At 40.7% G+C, this 24,899-nt stretch overlaps 2 protein-coding genes across 3 annotated transcripts; one reads left to right on the top strand and one right to left on the bottom strand.

The window, feature by feature from the left end:
• Nucleotides 1-394: 394 nt before the first annotated feature.
• On the bottom strand, nucleotides 395-20,863 carry LOC117949416 (calcium-independent phospholipase A2-gamma-like). Of its 2 annotated transcripts, none has more exons than XM_034879686.1 (10): nucleotides 20,683-20,863; nucleotides 19,082-20,389; nucleotides 17,431-17,580; nucleotides 16,070-16,221; nucleotides 15,518-15,612; nucleotides 14,423-14,594; nucleotides 13,636-13,693; nucleotides 13,065-13,259; nucleotides 3,307-3,502; nucleotides 395-825 (listed from the first exon to the last, which is right to left on the bottom strand). In XM_034879686.1, the coding sequence occupies exons 2-10, from the start codon at nucleotides 20,324-20,326 to the stop codon at nucleotides 551-553; spliced, it is 2,538 nt and encodes an 845-aa protein (XP_034735577.1). In that variant the 5' UTR covers nucleotides 20,327-20,389; nucleotides 20,683-20,863; the 3' UTR covers nucleotides 395-550. The 2 variants fall into 2 exon arrangements, with proteins under 2 accessions (XP_034735577.1, XP_034735578.1); XM_034879687.1 differs by having other exon boundaries at nucleotides 551-825; nucleotides 19,082-20,207; nucleotides 20,683-20,851.
• Nucleotides 20,864-22,630: 1,767 nt separating this feature from the next.
• Nucleotides 22,631-24,343, top strand: dnajb9a (DnaJ heat shock protein family (Hsp40) member B9a). The gene is made up of 3 exons (XM_034879762.1): nucleotides 22,631-22,896; nucleotides 23,369-23,599; nucleotides 23,881-24,343. The coding sequence occupies exons 2-3, from the start codon at nucleotides 23,383-23,385 to the stop codon at nucleotides 24,315-24,317; spliced, it is 654 nt and encodes a 217-aa protein (XP_034735653.1). The 5' UTR covers nucleotides 22,631-22,896; nucleotides 23,369-23,382; the 3' UTR covers nucleotides 24,318-24,343.
• Nucleotides 24,344-24,899: the final 556 nt, after the last annotated feature.

Raw genomic sequence — 24,899 nt, 5'->3', positions numbered from 1 at the left:
AGGATTACAGCCACTAGAGCCAGTCCCACAATGATCTTTCCTTAGTATGTGCCATTTCTCAGTCTGTAGCTTTGAGGAGGAGGGGGGGTTGGGGGTGTGGCCTTGACCAACTGCCACTTTGCCATGATGTCTCTCTCTAATGGGCGAGCCAAATTCTCTGACTGGGCAAAGCAGAGAAAGGGGAGGTAATCCTGCCCCCTATGACCTCGTAAGGAGCAAGATTCCAGATTGGCCTATCTGAGCTTTCATTTTCTCAAAGGCAGAGCAGAGTACCCAGGACTCGGTTTACACCTCTCGCCATTTCTAGCCACTGGGGGAACATAGGCAGGCTGGGGGAACTCAACTCACATTAAAAAACCTCAAAAAGTGAAATGTTCATGCCATGGGACCTTTCAGGGAGTTCCTAAACCCAAATGACATTTCACACATCTTTAAATGACAACCAGAGCTACAATACAGGCCAAGAAGGAAACAACTATGATACACAAATCAAGGCAATTTAGAATTAAGGACGTGTTTCCATGTGAGGTAAAGGTGGCCTGTGTGTGATCTAGAGCTTATAGGACTTAAAGGACATGTTATACATGTCAGCTCTGAGCCTGGCCCAATCTGCCATCCTCTGGACGGAGCTTTTCTCTCGGGTGAGGATGTGAGCGACCTTCTTCAGCTTCTCCTCGTTTCTCTCCAGATAACGGATACCCTCAGCCTGCAGCAAGCTGAGCTTCTCGTGCCGGTTCTCATCGATGGAGATATCTTCGCTCATGAAGGGGTTGAAGCGGAAATAAGTGCCGGGAGGGAGGAAGGCGTCAAGCATGGCGTGAACCTCTGGAGGGAGGAAGAGAGGTCAAAGTGAGGCCGCACAGAAAACAAACATGACATTTTACATGAAGACTACAATCATAAACACACAATTAACTTCCTAATAGTCTCAATATGTACACACATTTACTTATTGTGTTAAGAGTGAGAAAGGTTGTGCAAAGTCAAAACATCTGTCAGTGCTGTGACAGCATGACATGTGTTACAGAATAACTGTGTGAGAGCGTGAGGTAATACCAAGTGAAAATGTCTGGCTTGTCCTTTATGGTTGTATTCAAATGCAACGTCTGACAGGATTAAATCAACAACACGCAAATGCATATACAAACAGGCAGCGAGTAGCAATGACTAAATTAATGTAAATATGCCTGAAGGATCCAAAAAGGTGACGGAGGTCGTTTCTGTCTCTGTTCCCACAGTAGTTCAAAAGTGCAGGAGTCCAGACGTGGGTTAAATCAAAACTAGCTGCTTTTGAGCTAAACCCTACGAGGAGTATTTCATTTCAAGGTTAAATGGAAAGTATAATTGACTTTTATCTTTTGCATTTTCCTAACCAGGCAATGGGCCAACTGTAAAACATGTTTTAAAGTTTTACAATGGAGTAAAGATAAATTACAAAATTCCTCGAATGAGACAAGCTTGCTCATTGAATAGTTGTCTGGTTTATTCTCTAGAGATTAAATCGGTTTTTCAATGCCATTCATTTTTTATTTTTTTATTTTGCAGATACAAGCTTAATTCAGAGAGCATTCAGAGAGCCTATCACTGATCTTCAGCTACTATGCCTATTATAGATTACTTTTTTTTTCTTCTTTTCTTTACAACATTAACTATGGTCAATGGCAGGCAGCTCCATGATTATCAGCAAAACATGTTTGGTACTAACTGTTTAAAATTCAGATTTTCTCCCCACGCTATCAAAGCGAAAACGTACAAACTCCACAGAGAAGTGTCCAAGTCGGCCAACGGGGCCCAGCCCTCATGCTGTGAGGAGCCAGTGCAAACAGCTGCACCACCGTGGCGCCCCTAAATCATTACATTAAAAGGCTTAATTATAAAAAAAAAAAACATTATGATAATTATTGTACATCTGGCAACACGGATTTTAACTGACATGACCAGCCGCTGTACAAGGCCAAAAATTGTGGAAACTCAACATGTTTTTTTTTAGTTGTTTGGCAATATCAAAATCTGAGACTTCTGGGAAGTCAACTAACTAAGACGTCTAAATAGGCCGGTCTAAACTGCAGCTCCAACTCATGGAGAGTCTTATTTGTGCACTGCTAAACATGACATGAGTAAAAGCCAGTTTCATCAGCAGCTTTGTTTATATCTACTACCCCATTAGATCAGCCTTATCTGTCTACAACAACAAACCGAGCTCTACTGATGGTCCTAACAAAGCAGGAGGCTTGTGCACACTGAGACAGGAGGGGAGCGTTTGAAAAAGAAAAGAAATGAAATATGTGATAAACACTCCTGCTAATCTACTGTTTCTAAATGACAAAGCCTGTTGTTGAGCTGGGGAGTAAAGCTTAATCCCAAATACAGAAGGAACAAGTGCAGAGAAGCATCTAGGTCACCCACTGCACCACTGCAGCAGCAACGGGGGGGGGGAGAAGGATTTAGGCCAGGCAGAGGTGCCCATGTCCAGAGGTGATAAGGAGACAGAAGAGGTTGCCACTACAGACGGCCATAATGGGACGTATCCAGAACAAAGTCACCCTGCAGTGCAGCATTTTCTGTACTTGTGACATCAAGGCAAAATTCCTTTCCTCACACATGAAAGAGAAACAAAGGGTATCATGCTTGAAAGTCTCTGACTAAGGTGTGTATTCATTTAATCTTCAACTAAATTAATCTAAGACAAAATAAATAAAGGAACTAAATCCCACCGCAACATTGCAATCAGGTTGGCTTATCCCTGTTGGTGAGTTTTAATGTTTCGACCATTGTTCCTCTTTGTTGATGCAGCTCGTCTGTTTTCGCCATGTGATGTCACGATTTCTGGGACATTTTCTAAGAAGTGTTTCCACATTTTGGACAAAAAAATGTATCTGATGTTTTTGACACTGTGTATCGGTGGTCTTGTGTTGCTTTGAAAGCTCCCATATAGAGTGCTTGATCTCTTTTACAGTTAATCAAATTAATTATTTTGCTGTAATGTTTATAATTGTATTTAAAAGGGACACTATAAATAAGTACTGCACTTTCACCAAACAAGGGTAGTTCTACTCAACATAGGGTCAATTTCAGTAAATATGACAGAAAGTTATTTTTTTAAGTATTACCAACCGCACCTTTAAGTCATTTTTCAAAAATATTTTGTGTACTGTAGAGCTACTTTAAAAACAAACATGTAAAAATAGGAAGCAAAAAATTAAACCAAGATGCTTTTAGACACATTTACAGTTCAACAAATCTGTGGAACTCAACTCAAAATGATTTCAGGCACCTTTAACCTTCAGCATAGTGATGTTCACTTACCCTCAGTGTCTGTGGCGCTGCTGATGACATTTGTGAGTTTGGTTTTGAGGCTCGTGTAGGTGGTGCTGTTCTTGCCAGGAGATTCAAAGCGGCCCGTACCGAGTGAGACCACACACTCCAGGGGCGTGTTGGGCCATAAACACTTACACTCATGGATAGCCAGTGCTGTGGGGTTGTTAATCAGCAGACCCCCGTCCTGTTGACAAAACAGAAGAAATGCCATGTTAGAGAATTAACTTACACGCTGTCAGTGTTTTTTTTATGCCAAGACCACAGTCAGAGAAACCAATTTATTGGCATTTAAAACCTTGAAACCTTTCGTGGAATTTAACAGTCATTAGATTAAATTTATGAAGAACATCTGACAAAACAAAAATAACAGATCTATGTGCATTTCCATAGCCGGTTATAAGTCTACTAAGCACAAAAGCTAAATTTGTGTTGTTTTACTCCTCTTTGCTCATAGTTTCAGGCAGACAAGCTTTGATATCGAACAAACACCCGAGAGTGCTTCGGATCCATAGTCTACCCAAGGCCATATGAGAGAACGTGGGGGTGGGGGGGTGGGGATTGTTGAATAGGCATGAGGCTGAGGGGCCGCGGGGCTGTGGGTTGGCAGCAGGATCAAACACACAGGGGCCAGTCCTCATTAAAGAGGCCAGGCTGGGGGGTGGGAGCTGCAGGCCCCCAAGTGTCTTGGGACACACTAGGGGGAAGAATGCTTGTTTATGTGACTGTGTGTATGTGCGTGTTTGATCGAGAGCTCATGCCTGCTTAGAGTCAATGCATTTAATAATGTGGGTGTGTGTTTCTGACAGCGTATGTCACATGGATTCACACACATTGGGCCTTGAGGACAAGAGGCGAGAGAACAGCCCATCTTTCAGCACAGTTCACTAGTGTCGCAGCCTAACATACATTTTTGTACAAATCTGTTGGAGCACAAGTTAAGGTGTGGACTATTAGGGCTGCCTACCAAGGCAAATGTCTGCTATCACTCAGGGAGCTGGACTGAGAAATTGCATCAACAATCCGAAAACCAGGAAAATAGAATTGCAAAGGGAGTGGGCCATATTAGTAGTCTGGGGGCGATACTACAAGTAATTGCTCCAATAGCAGATCATTCGTGAATCAATTGCTGTGTCTTCATGGACGTAGTATGTATCTATGAAAACTTTGAGTTCCAATGAGAAATAACAGAAATCTCAACAAAGCAGGCCACCAAAGATTAATAATTCAGCATCAGATGAGAGTCAAAGAAGACTAAGAGTCTGCAGACACATTTGAAGCTCTTTTAAGATTAACTCAGCCACAACAGTCTTTTGGCTAAAAACATGTAACAGTGTTACATGTTAACATGCTCACAATGACAATAGTAACATTCAGATTTTTAGCAGTATAATGTTTACTACTGTGTATTCACCATCTTACACTGACAAAAAGTACGGTTGGGCCTGACAGAAATGTTTTGAAAAACTGTTTCGCAGGAATTAGGTCATAAATTAAAGTAGTGTCACTACAGTAAAAAAACTAAATGATTAGGATTCATCCTCTGGAGACCACAAATGTCTGTAAAAAATAGTTGATATTTTAGTCCGGACCAAAGTGGTGAACGTTGCTAGCGTGTCAAAAAAAATTAAGAAATAAACATTTACAAAGGCAAATGTTCCTCCGAAACTGTCTAAAAGATACTTTCTCTGATTTCAAAGAAGTAATGTGTTATGATAATCAACTGCATGAATCATTTTAAACCTTAAAAGTAGTTAGTAGAGAAATTCCGGTGCGAGCCAGAGACTCAGAGGACACCCTTCTCACTGGCTGAGATGGATGTCACACAAAGAGGGTTTCACTCGGCCACAAAGCATGGAGGAACTGCTGAGGCAGCCATTTGTCCAAAGCACGTCATTATGCACCAGTTGGGTGTCTGGCAGACCAAGAAATGAATCACAGAAAAGGGAAGAAAAAATGCCGGGATTGAAGTTGCTCCTAATGGGGACTTAGAGGGACTTGCACTGTGGAGAGCACCAGACGAACCCAGCTGGAAAGGCAACAACTAAGCAGTTTTCTTATCACTCCCACCACTTTGAGAGGCTCCATTTTCTGAACTCAGTGGCAATTATGGCAACAGTCTAGGTCCAGTCCCGGGTTCTTTGTGTAGATAGGTAGAGGCAAGTTTCACAAGCACAGTGGCCAGCCTTGCACATAGAGCCAAGGCATGTAACATTAGAAGCCAACTGCACAATGCTCCTGTGAGCTGCAAGTTGAATGCTCTAACTTGTCTCTATTTCAGTGCACCTGCTTGGACAATTCAGAGCTGGTGAGGCCTTCAGAGAAAAATCATTTATTATTTTTGGCAGTGAAGAAGCTTTGTGGTGCCAAAGGAAGACGGTAGTTAGGTCTTCTTTGTGTGTGTGCCATTCGGAACTTCAAAACTAAGAATCAATAATTTAGAAGATAATTTGCATCCGACATCTCCTTCCACAGCTGTCATACACAAACAAGCTTGTTTGAGGAATATGGTACAAGGCTTAAACTGCACTGAGAACAGTTTGGCAGTTGCTGAGGCTGCAGTGATAGAACCGGGGCTCTTTATAGCCACTTTTCTGTGAGATATCCATACTTGGCCCACTGCCACATTCTCACACAAGAGATTCTTTAGGTCAGGACACATTTTGAAAAAGGGTTAAGTTGGAAACAATGATCTACTTAGGACAAACTGCAAATGAGCTTTGAATACAAAAAAAGCCAAACTTATGCTATCAAACAAGCAGCATGACAAAGGTCACTTCCATTTATTTGGCTTTAGTGTTGTAATGCTGCTCATGCTTACAATTTAATTCCACTGGAAAAAAGAATGCCATGTGTCAACGGATGAATGTCCTCAGAGGACACACCCCAGTCAGTTGAGACCATTTGATGAAGTTTAACTTCCGAGTTTGAACAAAAACTGATTTCCAATATGATATATAGTAATATAAGTTTGAATCCTGCCTTCCTGAAAGTCCTAATGATTTCCTTTGAAAGCGTTCCTTAATTCGTTTGTTGATACTCTAGAGGATCACAGCTCTGCGGGCCTTGCCTTTGCCCTTCAGGGTCTCTAGGCTGATTCACAAATCACCTAATTTTCCTGTAGCTCGGTTAAAGCAAGTTTTCAACTAATTAGGGCTCCTACACCTTTGGGAACAAATTTCAAGTCTTCCGATGGCCAATTAAACTAGAAACATGGCTTTCAGCGTATTATGAAGTAAAACTACTGAGAGCATACGAGCTGTGATAACTAAACACAGTTAAGACATGGAGGACGTTTAGGTCCCTTGCATTGCCCATTGTAATGTCTTCGCTGTGTCAGTCTAAGCTGTCTTGGAGGGAGAGTGCTGAGTTGAATAGGAAAGAGATTCTATCGCCAGGATCAGTAAAAGTCATTTCACGCCCAAGTGCATGCCAGCTCCCATTAGGTGGGACATCATACTTCCTCGTCTTCATATAGCCTGTACCTCTCTGCCTCTCTAACCCGTGGGTGAGCTGAAATGCTGTCTTGTGCAAGGGTCATTATGAACGGCCACACTACAGAAGAGAACAGAGCGTTTGCTGTAATCTAAACGAGGTGAGCCTTCGACCTACATCTGGTGTAGCATTCACATCACAGTCTCAATAAGCAGCTGTAGTCATTAAGATTTTTGTATGGTTTCTTTGACAGAGCTGGACTACGGGGCGCTGAGCTCTGTCATGATTTATTATGAGGCTCTGCCAATGAGGCTTCCTTCGATCAAATGAGTAATTAGGGAAGAATTACATAAATTGTGGACATCCGATTATTCCTGTGACAACAACCAGACTGACTGTTTTCCAGAGAGATGTGTTATTCAATCGATGAAGAACACTATTAGGCTGCTATAAAAAAATCTCTCGTCTACCCTTTATAGTTTGCACAAATCCTCCAAATCAATCCACATTGTTAGCACATGAAACTGCTTCCTCAGTGTATCTATGTAATCTGAAAATTATTTTTAAAATGAATTGCCTAAATGGCATCCAAGCCACATAAAGGCCATTATTGTCACCAGCGAGGATGAGAACGTGGGCAGAGGGGTTAGTTTCACTCTTAGGTCATGTCAGGGGTCTTCATGCCATATTAAGCAATTACAGCGACCTGTTCTCTTTACATTTTTGCTTTATAGGCACCAAAGGGTCATATTGAGGTTCAAGTCATCTCAAGCTGTCAATAGAGGAAGGACCCATCTGTATAACTGCCAACTTTGCCCCAGCCAGCCAAAGATATTGAGATCTACGGTTCACGGTTACCTTTTCCCAGACATTCTGTGAAGACATGACCGCACGTGTACACCCAGTATTGAAACAATACATCTACCCTGCCGGCTGTAGCCATTCAGATTAAATGTGACAACTTATGCAGTGATATAAATGGGCGTAGAACACCCTTGCTCATATTTACTCAGTCTAGATTCCTTTGAGGCTTTATGAACATATTTGACAACTTCATATTGGAAAGCATAATTTTTCTGTCAATCGTTTACTGAGCAATTTGAAGCTAATTTCCCTGCACTCAGGAGAGGTGACTAAGCACACACACTTGCATATCAATACATTTTAGAGCAGGGTTCAAAGCTGTGATATATTCCAAGGACTCTCATCTGCAGCCACTGCAGTGACATGACTGAGGAATGTGGTGCGCCGTTAGAAGACAAGGGAGTTAGAGACAGAGGAAGATTCAGAAAGGCTTTCACACATAATCAGTGGACTGGTCTAATCCCCAAACAAGTGTGGCAGTGCAATCAAGTGTTTGTTCATGAGTGAAAACCTATGAATACAACAGAACAAAAATAACTGTCAGTGGAGGAAACAGAAGTAATGGAACAATGGAACAATCCTTGGGTGTACGTTTATACTCAAAGGACAAAGATCCTGAGTCCATCTAGATGAGGAAACTGTCTGCAGAAGGGCTCAACAGTCTGAGCTCCATCCTCCAACAGCCTCCAGGCCGAGCTCTCAGGGCTTAACACAGGAGGATGAAGAAGAGGCTAAAAGCTCTCTGTCGCCTCCCTGAATCCACTACCTCACCCCCTCTCTGCCTCATCTGAGAAGCACTGCGATGCTGAGAATGTCATTTATGACCAATAAATTCACCTCCAGTGGCCTTTACAAGGGAAAAAAGGAACAGAAAAAGAGGATTCACAAGGTTATGATTTCTTGAAGTGCACATTTGGAATGCCACTTAATTATGTGAGACCGAATTCCTCTTTCTACTCTATTCTCACACTAATTCAAAAACGTATTTCTTTAGTCAAAGCTGCCACATTTAATGACTTCTTAGATACATTTTTGTCTCATTCATTATCAACAAAAAAATATGGGAGTGCTGCTGTTTAAGCAGTGTGAAGACTTACTGCTGAGCCCTGTGCCGTGGTGGGGCTCTTAAGAGCTCACACTGAGGATGGTGACACACTGATCCCATGCCTGCCACCAAATGCTGGCAGAGGTGGGCACAAAACATGCCTCCATTCCAACCCCGTCGCCACAGGAGACGTCATGGCAACTAGGCGGAAAAGAATTAGGCCTTCCTCACTAGTCTACGCATGCCCTGGCATCCATTGTTCAACGCCTGAAATCTTCTACTTCTGTATTCTTCAGAGCAGCGATAACAGCGAAAGCTTTAATGTGGAACCACCCTTCCTTCATTTCTTCCATTTTTCACTCTTTTCTCTTCGTTTCCCATCACTAATGTATCCTCTATATGGCTATGGTAGCAAATGTGAGGCTTTGATAACACCACGGCTGCTCTGATTCAAAAGGTATTGCTCCAAATTACAATTTCCCATGTGTTACCGGTCTGAGCCTAAAGTTCTGGTTTATTCAGATTTCAATTCCCAGCCTGCAGGATCACACAAACATCAACAAACAATCACAACTTTCTTGCAACGCTGCAAAAAATAGAGGAAGGAACCATCTTTGTAACTGGCCAACTTTGTCCCAGGCAGGCAAAGAAATTGAGATCTACTGTTCACGATTACCTAATACACTAAAACTAAATACTATAACAATTCATCAATCCTTCTGGCTGTAGCCATTCAGATTAAATGTGACAACTTGTGCAGTGATATAAATGGGCGTAGAACACCCTTGCTCATATTTACTCAGTCTAGATTCCTTCAAAGCTTTATGAACATATTTGGAAACTTCATATTAGTTATTATTTAGATATTATTTTTCTGTCCATCATCTACTGATCAATTTGAAGCAAATTTTCCTTCACTCTGCAGAGGTGACTAAGCACATACACTTGCACATCAATACATTGTAATGCAGGGTTCAAAGCTGTGATATATTCCAAGAAGTCTCATCTGCAGCCACTGCAGTGACACGCCTGAGGAATGTGGTGCACCGTTAGAAGACAAGGGAGTTAGAGACAGAGGAAGATTCAGAAGGCTTTCACACAGCAGCCAGTCAACACATAATCAGTGGACTGGCCTAATCCCCAAACAAGTGTGGCAGTGCAATCAAGTGTTTGTTCATGAGGTAGCAAGTGTGAGGCTTTGATAACACCACGGCTGCTCTGATTCAAAAGGTATTGCAAATTACAATTTCCCCTGCTTTACCAGTCTGGGCCTAAAGTTCTGGCTTAGTCACATTTCAATTTCCAGCCTGCTGGATCACACAAACATCAACGAACAATCACAACTTTCTTGCAACGCTGCTAAAAAATTCCGGCATTTGTTCAGCACATGGCATGGCGACTTTCCTGCGCTCACCGTACAAAAGGGTGATTGTTTGGGGCTTGAATTAAGTGGAAAACTCTGTGGGCGTGATGACTCTCTCTCTGGGGAATCCTTGACATCACACACACAGCATGTTATGTTCATGACTGATTTCAGTGGCTCAAGCGGCCAAGACATAAAGCAGTCATGGGTGGCATTTTGAAGCTGGCAAGGTTCAGATGGAAAGTAAAGTGGCTGACAGCTGTGCCAAACTTTATTTTAGAAGGCATGCATTTTAAATACTGTATCTTAGATTACACGGTCCAATCATTAAACACTATATATGAAGTATTTTCATCCTGGCATTTGCTTTATCACTAACAAGTGAAACAAGTCAAGCTTATAATTTTGATCAGCATCTCTTTTTATACATTACACTTCTTACAAACTGATACTAAAGACACAAGGGATATTAGTGTTAACTTTGATTCAAATGAAATTTGACAGTTTTTTCTATCATTTGTTTCATTACTTCTACGTCTCTATATATTGTTTTCCATTATTTTGATGTGGTTGTCAAACGTTTTTCACTAAAGAAGATCCTGAATCACGATACATAGGCGTTACATTTTTTCTCAGTTACAGCTGGTGAAAACAAAGGTTGTGGAACTTAAACAAGTTATAAAGACTCCTGATTCAAATGGAAGAAATCAGGTGCCCTCTCCCTCTTTCACCTCTTGTGTTAATTAGGCATATGCATTAATATTGAACAACAAACTGAACCAGTTTCAATATGCAGAGGTTTATGGCCCAATAATAATGTTCTGATGTTCAAATGTCTTTTCAAATAGCACAACATCAAATGCTAGTAGAATATCTTCAATCATGTAAAAGTGGTTCCAAAAATAAAGGGGATAGAAAGTGGAACAAATGGGCAAAAAGGAAATACACACAGGAATTGTCAATCCAGGCAAAACACCTACTTAAAATATTCTTTAAAGTAGTATTTGCCTGAGAAAACCATGAGTACTAAAAAAAGTACTAAACAAAGACAGAAGCTCTCTTTATTAATGTCATTCAGATTCTTTTGGAAGAAATGCATTGATAAGTGATTTCACATGAAATGTATTAAATATATTTTAACACCTGATGGCGTCCTCTCACAGTATAAGGATTCCCGCTGGAGTCTGATATAACTGTTGCATAACTAGATTCTCTGTCTTTTCATTCAATACCGAGGCAGATATGGCAGTCAAACAGTGGTGTGTGATGAAAGTAGCGCTGCATTGGGCTTTTTTTATGCATCTCAGAGTAGGGTGAGACCTGCTAGACATCAAGTTGGAGAAATCTACCACCACAGGTGGCTTTTCATCAACCAGTCTCTTTCATTCTCTCACCCTGAACTTCCCCCACTCACCTACATAACTAACACAGCTTCTAATTAAGAGCGTGGGAGCGTGCCGACACGGGATATTGCTTTTGATGCAAACACATGCTCATCCACATGTTCTGGGTCTACGTTAAGTTCTTCAATCTTTACACCCCCCTCTGTGTTTTGAATGTCGATTCAAGGATATTGAAATCTGGATGAAAGTTCAAACATAGGCTCCATCGACCGAATACTCAAACAGAAGTGGAGCATAATGACCTGCATCTGTGTTTACCTATGTGCTTTTTAAATCTCTTTTTTCTATATATACCTTCTGTTTTCAACAAAGTAAAATTAACACTTACTTGTTTTCTATGATTCTGCTATGCTACTCATGTGGTTTCTTATTTCTTCTGTGCTCTGTTGACTGAGCTTTCACTGAAAAGGTAAAGGCAATCAAAGTAGCCATCCATATTGATTAGTAAAACGGTAGAGTGGACTGGCGGTTTGTGATGTCACTGATGGCTAATGCATACTGGTTTTAGTGGAGATGTATTTAAGTGTGTCTTACTGCAACTCCCTCTGTCAAGATGTAACTGACTGGAAATAAAAACACTGACAAGACGGAAATGGAAGTTCTCCCTCTCACTTGCTGTGCAGAGGATTTTTCTCATTAGGCCCCACAAAATCCTTCAGACTCTTCTCCGTCAACACAGGGCATTTAAAACCAGCGAGTAAGCCCTGGATTACTGAGGCAGAGCACAGAACTGCAGTAAAATTGTCACTATGTCTTTAAATAGTTGTGTGAATGTGTAGCAGGGTGTGAAAGAGAGCATGAGTACAAAATAACCCTTCCCAGGTACAATGCATATTAAATATCAAAATATTTCCCTGTCCAAAGTCTTCAAGCTGTGAACTGTGCTTGGTGGTTTATTGAGGACCGGCCTATGCATTCTTTAATTTCATCACAGCCAAACAGTTTGAATTATTACAACTGTATAAAAAAGAAATATGTATTGTGAAACAACAGCTTTGTTAGAAGCATATACAGTATGTGTTTTGGCAAAAACTTAAGCTGGGCACTAAATTCATTTTCTGAAACTGACCAAATTATAGTAAGTGGACCTTAGGACTAAGGGTAGCACCTAGAAGACTTGTAAATATAAACATACAGGTACTTTAGTGATTTGACAATGTACTGAGTAAAAGAAGGACACCACACACTGGGAATTTAAGTTTATGCATCAGCTGTGGTCGTGACAATCACCCTGAATAAAAACATCACCTAAAGGCTTAAAGGACCCCGATATTCCTTTAAAAACAATTTCCCCAAGTTGTCAGCCCTCGGCATCTGATACTGACGCACTCACATGCGCGTACTGTATGTGCAGACAGACAGACAAAGACAGACAGACAGACAGACAGACACACACGGAGTGTGACTTCATTCTCAGCTCAGTACGCCATTACTCCACTATACAGTATCTCTACATAGCAAAGAGTTGCTTACGGCTTTATTAATATTCTGAATATTGAGTACAGCCCCTTTATAATTGAAATGTCCACTGCCATGAGTCCTATCACTTCCCCTTTTTCTGTAACAAACAGTGACATGCGATATTTCTGAGATTAATTCTCAAAATGATTAACCACTTTACTACCCGAGTAGGACTGACCTGGTGGAGATCATTTCCTAAAGTGAACTCCTGGAAATACCCAGGGGCTGCTGATGTGGCACGGATGGCCTGCCAAAGCTGGTGCTGGCAGCCCCCCAGGTAGTGAGAGCGCACCCCTGGCAGCAGGTTGTAGTTCCTGAACACATAGGCCTTAAGAGGAGTGCCCCTGTTCACAATGGTACTCACCGCTGCCACCTGCAGGTAAGGGACATGACTTACAATTTGACTTTTTCAGCATGAGGGAGCATTTTACATACAGAAATAAAATGCAGGCATGATATCTAGACCGACATTCTGGCAGATCAATTTAATATTATCTCTGTTCTGGGAGCCTCAGAGGAGTCTGCTGACATATGAAACCTATATACCTCTTTATCCACACAGTCTTATATAGCTTTAGTGTGTATTTTTCATCCACTTGTCAATGCAGATGTATGCCAGACAAAGACAGAGCTAAAGAAAGGAGCTTTCTGTGTAATTTCTCAGTAAATAAGACAAGATGAAGGCTAACTGGTTAGTGGCAGAACAAAACAAGAGGGAAGAGTGAGTCAGACCATCTTGTAAAGTTCACCTTGGGGCATTCAGGGTTTCTTGAAGTTTCCACCAGACGGTGAGAGCCCATTTTCTCTCTGTGGAAGTGAAGATAGGATGATGTTATTTTCTGGCATAGTGAGTTTTTGACAGCAGTATGGCTTGTTGCGGATTTATTTCTGCAAGCTTCACAAATTCCTATTGCATATCAGTTAATGGAACTTGAAATTCTGTTGTAATTAGCATAATTATTTTTCAAAGGACCATTCTACTCTTCTAAATCTATGTATGCTTTGTAGGGATGTACAATTCAGAAAATGTTCAAATTTGATTCAATATCGATTTTTGATTAAAATAAATAAATAAAAAAATGTGGATGCCTATTAATTGATTTGGAATCGGTAGAGCTAGAATCACGATTGGAATACATTTCTATTTTTTTTCACACCCGTAATGCTTTGTATGACTGCTGACCATTTCCAAGCATGCACTGGTCATTTTATCCTGTGATATATTTTCACAATTTTTCTGTTATTCAACCAGCCACTGTTTTACAGTCGTTTCCATATGTTATAATCCTTAATTTATGTCTGCTTTTAAGGTTACCAAAGATACATTATTGTTGCATGGCAATGAAATCCAAACATTGCAAACAAATATTCAGTTTAAATTATCACACAATGTTAACATACCTCGGATAAAAATAAAGAACACTTTCAAATCTCTTTGTGTTTACTTTTACTTACAGTTTCACCACTTTCATGGCAATTTAACACAGCTCTACTAAGCACAAGCACCACTCTGCCAGAAATGCCAAAGGAACTGACCTGAGGATGTTCTCCCAGGCTTCACTGTCATAGAAAGCATGGCTCCAGCCCATCTTTACAGTGCCAACTATGAAGTTTTGCTTGAAGACATCTGAACCCAACTTCCGGTAAAGATCATCACACTCGTTCAATGGGATTTGGAATGCACCTAGCATGAACCCTAAAATAGCACCTAAGGAGAAAAGAAAAAACACAAATATTGAAAGAGGGAAGGTGACTGTAGTATAATATAGTACTGTAGTAAAAGTACAAGAACTTCAGTCACTTCTTTGGAAATGCAACAAGGTAATAAATTAGCAAACAGGTCCAGCTTGGTATGGTTACTCTCAAGGTTGGAGTTGATGCATGGATTATCTGTTAAGAGTAACATTTCCCTTGGATGATCCGTTCAAAGAAAGTGGATGAGATTAACATGGCTATTACACCACAGGGCAATACTTCTATACTACTTTCTCTCCATGGTTAAGGATCACTGACAGGAGCCACAACAGTGCTATGACGGTAGAGATGGGGTGTACCTGTGTAAATGTGGGTGATGATCAAATTCGCCAGATGTGGCCCAGATTGGTTTTAAATGCGTAAACATCATACAATCTAGTAGGCGGATCACATTATGCTTTGACAACATTCACTAAATGTGAAAATAAAGTACCTCCAACTGGTGGAGATTAAGACTTAGAGAACCGATAGGAAGTAGGGAAAAACAGAAACTTCTGGTAGTAATTAAAGGCTCCGCAAATAGCTTTGTTTTTATTCTGCTGTGAAATGAAAACAACAAAGTGGCAGATGGAAAAGAGGATCGAGGATGGTCCACAGCACCCCTTGTGGTGGTTTTGCATACAGGGAAAAGGTGTGATCTGAGAAGTCTTGCACTGAAGTCATACAATTGAATTGAGAAGCAAAGCAATTCAATTGTATGACAAATACCATTTCCTAATCTATTTAAGAATTTGGATTTTGGCAGGCAATATTGAGGTCAACACAAGACTTGGTCAGTGTGTGATAAGTAGGGCCAGTCCCACTTGCAATGTTGCACCCTGCAACATTGGGGACACATAAAAACACATACAGAAGAAGGGCAGGAGGACAACGCACCTGTGCTGACACCACAAATATAATCAAACTGTTTGTAAATGGGTTTGCCGGTCAGGGCTTCCAGCTTGTGTAACGTCTGAAGTGCAACAAGCCCCCTGAAAGTACAAAGTCAGACACAGACATTCACAATGAGCCATATAATTACACAACACAAACTGGCTACAAAGAGCAACAGCAGATTGATTTCCCACTAGGATAACTAAGACACATAGGAAATAAATCCTTCTCCATTTACTTAACTGTTTCTCAAAAATACAGTACATTTATTTGGCAGATCGAAAACGGCTAATAGAAGCAGTACATTTCTTTTCAAAACATGGCACTGAATGCAGGACATGCTAAAAAAAAAATTGAGTGACTCATATTTTGTGATTAATGATTTCAGATCAGATTACACTTTTATGAATTGCTAATAAAACATTTTCACAAATGTACATGCAAGGAAATGCATATCAAACTAGCAATTACTTACATGAGAAAACAATAAAAAACATGACATCAGTGACTCATATCTTACAGGAAAGAAAAGAAAAAAAAGAGATGAACATGTACCTTAACCCTCCTCCATCTATGGACAGGATCCGTATGCCACGCCCTTTCACAGGATTATGGTAGCCCACCAGAGCGAGGGCTTCTCTAACGGCCGCCCTCAGGCCTGGGTCATTGGCCTGTTTCAGACGCAGCAGGCAAGGGATTACCTGCGCCTGAGGAACACACAAACATACTGTGGCAGTCAGAAGTGAAACTTAAAAACATGGTCAGTTCCCCATAATACGATCAGACCACAATAGGCCAGGCAAACAGGAGTACTGAAGTATATAACTAGTTGAAAATAGTACATCTGACATCTCGCTGTATTTACCCTCTATCCCTCATTAGGCAGTTATACTGCATTTCTATTACTGCACTTGTTTTCTTTTGGCCTGAAGTTACTCAAACAAAGGCACGAACAATCAATGTTTTCTAAATGAGAGGTCGATCCCACTGTCTCTCTCAAATCAGCTGGACATTAACACGTTTTGTCATTTCGCAAGTCTGAGCTGAAGTAGAATGAAGGTGGGATTATTTGGCAATGGTAAAATAAATGCGTGTCAAACCCTCACTGAAATGAAAGCAGAGCAAAAATGTGTGCAACCGCAGCATTACAGTGTTTCAAGTGGGACCACTATGTAAAACCTTAGTTGTAGATAAAACATAATCAGAATCAGAAACTGTCATGATATTAATTGAATCATAGATTGAAACAGATGTTAGAAGAGTCGAAAGACATATTTTCGTCACAACACGACTTCAGTGAGACTAAATGTAGGTCATCAATCACCACAATTAACTTCTTTTATCTGTTGCAAAGATTTGAAAAATGTATAACAAATTACTCAGTCCAAAGATATTATAAACTATCCCACACTAATAAAAGTGGCATTGGTCTGGAAATAGCACTGAATAGGGCTGTCTAAAGAAATTCTTAGTCAACTAATCGATTAGTTGATTTAATTTACAGATATGTAAAACTCAATTTTTCCACAAAGAATCATGCAAAAGCACCACTTAAATCTTGTGTTTATTAATGATGTGCTCATAAGTTTCCTGGAAATAAATCCTTCAGCGTGAAAAAGCCCCCAAAAGGGGGCAGCTGTAGCCCCAAATAAGTTCCATCACAGATAAGGCAGAGTGATAAATAAATGCTGCAGTATGTAGTCTGTACAGCGGTTGCCGAACTCTAACATTAAACAGAGAGCTACATATAACTTGTTGCCCCAGCTGATATACTCACATTTGTCTGGCATCGCAAAATTCCCAAACACAAGCAGAAGGCCATTATATCCATTATTTACACGCTATGACGGTTTAAATATCCTGACGAAGCCTTGTGAAAAAGGAGAAAATGGTAAAGCTTGGGTGTTTTTTCTCACCTTGACTGCAACACCACTGGTCTCTGGAAACTCCACGAGATGGTAGCTGAGGTCCTCCACCCTGTTGATGTAAACCCTCACATCTGATGCTCTGTGCAGAGCCTGAACCAGTCCCCGAGTTCGATTGTCCACACTCACCCTGGCAATGATCTAGGAGACAAAAAAATTTGGAACCAGTTCGGTCGAGCTATTCGGCCTTAGCTGGGATCCAAGTTAAACCTGACACAATGTCTTGATGTATTTGAAGTCTTTTATTTACAAAATAAGGTAACTAATGAATGTTGTCATTGTTTTCATTTCTTTCTCTACTCATTCCTACAGTAGACCAGGATGAGAAGCCATAAGTGAGAATACACATAATAAATCACTGAACTACAGTCCCCAGGACTGATGGTAACCAAGTTTGTTTCCCTTCCATGGTCCAGACTTCTAAATTTTACTTTTGAGCATCACTTAAAAGGTGGATTACTACTTTCAAATTTTTTTTGAAATGCTACAGTATATAATATTTTTTTACAACATATATTGCTTGAATAGCATATGTGTTTATTGTGATCAACACATTCATTTATTCATTATCTAAAAAATTAAATTGGTCGCTCGGATGGCACAATTGGTAGAGCGGTTGCAGTTCATGGTTGAATCATGAACATATTAAAGGGGCGCTATGCAGTTTTCTCTACGGAGCTCCTCCTACAGCTTCGAAATGGATATTTGGTAGCTCCTATGTTTACTTGCGTCTGACTCCACACTCGGTCAGTCTGCCAATCCCTCTTTCTCTGTTCCTCCGACAATGCTTTCCTAGCTTTCTACTTCTTTTTGCCAGTTTCTGAATGGGTGTATGTGTGCATTGCTGTGAAGCAATGTGTTACATCGCAAGAGCTGATATCACGCGATACTTCCTAATGCTTCGGCCGGCGGCTCGCCATTCCAAAGTTGCAAGGGTGGTTTTCCCGCTTACAGAAACTAGGGGAAAAGCAAGACAACCATCATTCAACTAGAAAAAAAATCATATAACCAGTCCAGTTAAGGTAAATAGAGCTAAAAAAAAAAAAACTTATAGTATGGTTCCTTATAGTATAGTTCACCCCTTTAATGACGAAGTTGCCACTCAGTAACTGTTATTTGTGTTTTTTTATTACTTTTTCAGTACCTTAAACTAGATTGTTACTGTGATGGTACAGATTTCATGTCTGCTCCTTTAATGTAACCACATGACTTGGACCATAACCAATCCGATATTACAGTACATTAATCTACTGTGTAACATTAGCCAGACTCATGCAGGGTTTCTGCTACCCCCTATGTCAAACAAAACACATGTTATTATTAGTTCCTGTTTCAAATTACTAAATCCAGCCTAGACATTAAGTGAATGTCAGTTGTATGTTTATCTCCACAACATAACGCATAGCTAAAGTACACACCTTCTGTGGCCCTCTAACTTCCCAAGGGGGTTATTTTTGAAAAAGGATTCCTAGAACTCAGGCAGCATGTCAGCACAGTACACTACCCTTAGACATATAGAGTAGCAAGAACTCCTGTCAATGTCTTGAGAGAAGGCATTCTGCTATAGTAAACCAAATCCTCAGAACTATCATATGTGGGGAATTTTTAACTCAAACATGGACACAGCTTTTTGTGGACCTACCTTTTCCCTTTGAAGCAGTAGTTTCTTGGCTTTTTCCTCTGCAGCCTTCTGATCTTTATTAACTGTGGCCTCGATTTGTTTGACTGGTGCATCCTCAGTCTTCTTTTCTTCCACTGTAGCCCTTTTGGACTCTGCTGTCCTAAACCTTGGGACCAGGGGAGCAATGTAGCTTCCTACAAAGGCTTGTACAGTGGGAGCTGAGTAGGACAGGTAATGTCCTAAACCCTTCTTGGTGGAAGGTGTGGTAACTGGAGCAGCAGGAACGGTTTTATCAGACACTGGCGTGAAGTCACTAGTTTTTTGACCCTGAGACAAAGCAGAAGAATGGTCAACATTGTCCACTTTCTTGTCCTGAGTCTTTGTACTGCTGCCAAAGTATGAGTTGATGTGATGAGCCAGGTAGTTGTAAGTCTCATCCAGGCTGACTGAAAAGGTGCTAGGATGGAAAAGTGCTGTGGTTTGTGGTGTTAAAGTTGTGTTCTTGCTCTCAGTATCACTCAGTGAAGGTTTAAGCTCATCTTGCTTCGTGGCAGAACTGGCTTTGACAGCAGGAACAACAAGCCTCAGTTTTTTCTCCTTAGGTTTGCGCACATTCAGAATTGTGGCAGTGACATTCGCTTGGATAGGATTGTGAGGGTGAGTGGAGGTAGTGGCACTTGCTTCACATGTAGCAGCAGAAGTAGGAACAGGACTGACAGAAGATGAGATACATATAGGGTTGGGTGTAATAGATGTAGAAGAAGGAGCAACATTTGTGGGAGCAGGAGTAGGCGTGACTGCACTCTCCTCTGCTTTTGGCGCTGACTCAACACTTGCCTCAGCCTTTTTCCCACCCCTTAAAGCATAAGGCTTGAGTCTGGCGATTTTAGAGAGAAGTTCTGTATGTGTCCCACTCACAGCTTTAGAAACTGTGTCCAGTGTGTTCCTGACCCGCGACATGTGTTGGCTCAGACCAGCAGACCAACGTGAAGTGTTCAGATACAGGGTGCTGGTGTGGAGTCCAAGCCTTTGTCTAACCTGGTAAGCTTTACAGAGCCATCCCTTTCGCCCAGTGATCTTCAGGTGGTAGATGTGCCTCCAGTTGAGATAGCCTACCTTGTAGCAATAAGGTTGTTGTACATGAACCCTGCAGTGAGAGGTAGCAGACAGGGGAAATGCTGCTGCTGACTTGCGGGCATTTGTTTGCCACGAAGTACATGTTCTGCTTACTTTCCCCCAGGTATTTGAAACCCATATGTGACTCATTCTTTCAAGGTCACAAGAGTTTTTGCCATCCTCAGCAATATTAGGTCTATGCTCGCCCTTAACCTGGTGATAAAAAAATAACAAAAGTGATGTGTACATGAAAGAAAGGAAACAGTAAGAAAAAAAAATAACGAAAATGTCATGACGTGGAATAAAACACTGCCCCTAAAACTGTCTTCTTAAAATTGTTCCGTTTACTTCACACGTAAAATCTCTTTGTTAAATGACATTAACTGAGAGGACAACAAGAAAGCTAACTTCTGGCTTCTCAATACCTTCCAACATCTTAGCTCCACAAGCGCCGCTAGCTAACTTGCCACCATTCATAAATACCACACTTAATATAAAAAACATACCTTTTTTGTCACCGTATCATAAAACCAAGAACTCCTTTAATTATCCTATTGAGTCGCCATCCTTCGTTAACGCTAATATAAAAGTATAACAACGTTTGACAACCAGACTAATATGGTAGCAACAACAACACTGCACAATTTCCAGAATGACGTGCGAGGTCAGTCAAAAGGAAAACAATGTTCACGTGACAATACATGTGCTCTACAATTGGCTATCTATCACATGCTATTTAAACGGAGTCTGTTGATTGGTTGATGATATTCTCCCACCATAAACTGTAGCAAAGGATCAATGTACCGGCGTATACCGGACATAAACCCGATTGGCGGAGTCAGCACAACATTTTTAAAAATTGATCCCCGCCCTTCTAAATATCACGCAGAATTCACCACAGAAATTGACGATCAACCAAATGGAGCGCCACGCAGAGACTTTGAAATGTGGTGATTACTTTTTTTGTGCAAATTTTACAAACATCTCATTCAATGTCTAGACAATTCGGCATCAAACACAAATGATGTGGTGACTACTACTCTTTTCTTTCACACGTCACATCTCATCATTGTTACTTATTACTTAACTGCATTGACCGACAGAAGTCAGAAATCTCAAGCTCATCACTAGCTAGTTTACAGTTAATTATTATTAAACAGAGATTGAAAGTAAGGTGGCAAAAGCAATGGGAGGGAGGGAGAGAGGAAACGATGGTTTTACAGGTTTAAAGGATAGTGTGAACAATGAAGTGTGCAGATAGGAACAGAAGAGACAATAATCAAGACTCAAATGTGGACACACTTGACTAAATATGGAGTAAGAACACTATCAAAAAGATGAATGCGTAACTTTATGTATTCATATTCGTACATGAGTTTAGTTATTTCATTTTTTATTTATCATCACTGTTATTATTTTTATTATTGTACGTACTACAACACGAAGAAGAAGAAGAAGAAGAAGAAGAAGAAGAAGAAGAAGAAGAAGAAGAAGAAGAAGAAGGGAGTGTGGTTGTCCACCAATATGTCTTTCAGATATACCTTTATGGTTGATTCCAGTTTCCATTGTTGATTTATATTGTTTGAAAAAAAACAAAAGAAAGATGTCAGAGGCTGTGGAGGAGGAGAGGCCCGGCAGTGTCAAATATGGGGTGGGCACCTACAAATTAATACTGACGGGTCAGGGGATCCTGAGAGTGGTAAAGTGGCTTTTGGTATTAGCATACCTGAATCAGGTTATAAAAAAGGTTGTAGGATTCAGGATCATTTGTAAGTATTCACTGCAGAGGTGGCAGTTGGGTGGGTTGAAGAAATCAAACAGGAGCATTCAGTCGTATTGATTCAGCAGCAACCCTTATTACAATTAAAGATACCAAAACTAAGTCCAAGCCTGATCTACTAGTGTGAATTCTTCAGGGGTTGCATGTGGTGGGGTTTTTTGTGGGTTCAGGCACACATGGGTGTGGAGGGTAATGAGGAGGCAGATGAGGTGGCAAAGAAACCAGTGGAGAAAGAAAGTTCAAATTGATTTGCAGTATGGGTCACCAGATTACACAGAAATAATAAGTAGGTCAGTAAAAGAAAGGTGGCAAAATTCATGGGATTGTAAAAGAAAGGGGAGAAGTTATTATTCAGTAGGCTACAAAGAATGATGGAGAAAGAAAGATGTGATTATAGATGTCAAAGAAGAGATGCAGTAATGTTTTCCAGATTGAGGTTTGGCCATCATGTGCTGAGGAGTGGGCTGGCTCTGATAGGTAAACATCTGATGGAAAGTGGGAATGTGGAGACAAGGAAAACAGCGAAGCGTGTACTAGGACACTCGTCAAAGGAATTAACTGTTCAGGGAACTGGGAGCTACTGGAGAAACTGTTGGAGTACCTGCTAAATACTGGAGTATATAAAAATATATAATTATAGAACAGTGGAGGGCAGCAAAACGGCATAGTTGCGTCTAGCCTGCCGGAAACAAGAAGAAGAAGAAGAAGAAAGAGGAGGGCGGAACCAACTGTCTATGGGCAGAACCAACTGGGCAGAACCAGGACAGAACTGAAACGACTCCTAATCGATGGGATCGAAGAATAGCTACGTCTGTAAAGTGATGGTGCTGCGTTTGATATCAACTCCTTTTAACAACTGAGCATAGTCATGTTAAGATAGATAGGTCGGTAAAGGCAGAACTGCACGCCAACTGAACAGCGCTCGTGCCCCCCCAAGAAGGTAAGTGTGGGTTTAAAAGAAAATACAGGGTCTATGCCTTGTGTTAGCTAACGTCAGGGGTAAGGTTTCATTGAAATAACTTTGGTAAAATATTATTTTAAATAAATAAATGTATATGATATCTGTTCGTTAGACTGCCTGGAGAGCAAAATGTCTATTGTCGAAATTATTTAAATATAGGGCAATTGTTGCTTCATTAGTCCAAGCTAACGCAAAGAAAGAACAGGTATAAACGCTACGGCCGCAATCTCTTAACCAACAAATGAATCAGTTGAAAGTAGTTCATATTGTAGTGTTTCTGTGTGAAAAAAATAATGTAACTACACGCTAGCTATTAACTATCTCTCTTCTCCAGATGTGTTAACACTCATATTAGTTAGTTAATTAACTAATTCTATAACTCTCGTTTGATTTACTGCATGTAACACATTTTATTCTTACCAACTGATCGTTTTCTCTCTCTTCAATGCAGGGGGCATCACAGCCATGGCAACTGCACAGTCTGCTGTAACGTTTGCAGTGTGCATCCTCATGATAACAGAGCTAATACTTGCCAAGAAGGACTATTATGACATACTGGGAGTGCCTAAAGATGCTACTGAGCGACAGATAAAAAAAGCTTTCCACAAGCTTGCAATGAAACATCACCCAGATAAGAACAAGAGCCCTGACGCTGAAGTGAGATTTAGAGAAATTGCTGAAGGTACAGTTACAGAAAAATAATTTCTTGTCAGACGTACTGAATTGTAATGTAACATTTTGTCCAGCGTAGAGATGAAAGTATTGTTTAGCCTGTCTGAATTTCAATTCAAGAACTCTGGGGGATAAATATGTCTGAGCTTGCAAATAACCATGTATTACACTTGCCATGACCTTAGTTAGGCATTTGTCACTATAACCGTGCCTATTTAAAATGTTAATTTGAAATGTTAATGAACTAAACTACTCCAGCCCTAACTGACTCTCTTTTCTTTCTTTGTGCAGCATATGAAACTTTATCAGATGGAACTAGAAGAAGACAATATGACCAGTTTGGTTACATCTCTGCATACTTTAGTGGGGAAACGCAAGGCAGACATAGACAAGGTGCCCACCAACCTTTCAGCTTTAACTTTGATGACATTTTCAAGGACTTTGATATTTACAGCCAGAACAGGCATGCTAGCCACCGAAGACACTTTGATGAACACTCAAGGTACCACAAAGAGTCCCACAGCAGACATAAGAGACACTTTCAAGGAGGTTTTGGAGCAGGTATCTTTGATGACATGCATGACGACATAGAGCGAATGTTTACCTTTGACAGACACACCAAACAGACTGACAACAGGTTTCATGGTGGATCAAAGCAACACTGTAGAACAGTGACACAGCGCAGAGGAAATATGGTAACCACATACACAGACTGTACTGCATCTTAAGATGCAATGTAAAATTACGTCTGACTCAAAATTGTCTCAACGGTATTAGGGGTGGAATGGTTCATGTATTGAACCGAAACGGTGTGTTCCACGTATGTGTGCGTTTTTTTGTGAGTTAGAGCTAACAGAAGGAAGTGTATGGCGAGTTGTGGCAAAGAGTTAGAGGACCCGCCATTCTCTTTAAGACCGCAAGTTTGGGAAAACTTCAGTTTCCCAGTCAGTTATAGTAGTATAGGTGAAAGAGTGGTGGATAAGACTAATGTTGTAGATTAGTGTCACATTTACAGCGTTGTGGCTCCGAACTGTAATGTTAGTTAGGACAGATGCCTTGTTTCTTCAGGCTAACTGTATTAGCCGTATTAGCCAGGCAGGGAGCAGCTTTCCGCGGTGAAAAATGGCCGGCAGACGTCGTGATTACATTGCATAATCAGGTTTAGTTTGTCTTGTCAGAGAACAGAGACGCTGTATTTTCAGTTTTATAGCTGATTGTCCTATTTTGTTTACAATTTACAGATGGAGTCTGGAGATGATGTGGTGCTCTAATTTTTCACTGTTTACATCTTACTTTACACACTTTAGGCT

Source organism: Etheostoma cragini, chromosome 8, assembly GCF_013103735.1.
Source record: "Etheostoma cragini isolate CJK2018 chromosome 8, CSU_Ecrag_1.0, whole genome shotgun sequence".
Classification (NCBI taxonomy): Eukaryota; Metazoa; Chordata; class Actinopteri; order Perciformes; family Percidae; genus Etheostoma; species Etheostoma cragini.
Note: the sequence above shows the minus strand (reverse complement) of the source record. Positions and strands in the feature narration are given on the sequence as shown.

Excerpts from the sequence above, each read along its gene's own strand:
- LOC117949416 (XM_034879686.1), bottom strand. The coding sequence starts at position 20,326 with ATGAGTCACATATGGGTTTCAAATACCTGGGGGAAAGTAAGCAGAACA. Across the intron at positions 17,581-19,081 it reads TACTGCTTCAAAGGGAAAAG|ATCATTGCCAGGGTGAGTGT; the intron begins GTAGGTCCACAA and ends TTTGTCTCCTAG. Across the intron at positions 13,694-14,422 it reads GCCTGGGAGAACATCCTCAG|AGAGAAAATGGGCTCTCACC; the intron begins GTCAGTTCCTTT and ends TCACTTCCACAG.
- dnajb9a (XM_034879762.1), top strand. The coding sequence starts at position 23,383 with ATGGCAACTGCACAGTCTGCTGTAACGTTTGCAGTGTGCATCCTCATG. Across the intron at positions 23,600-23,880 it reads ATTTAGAGAAATTGCTGAAG|CATATGAAACTTTATCAGAT; the intron begins GTACAGTTACAG and ends TTCTTTGTGCAG.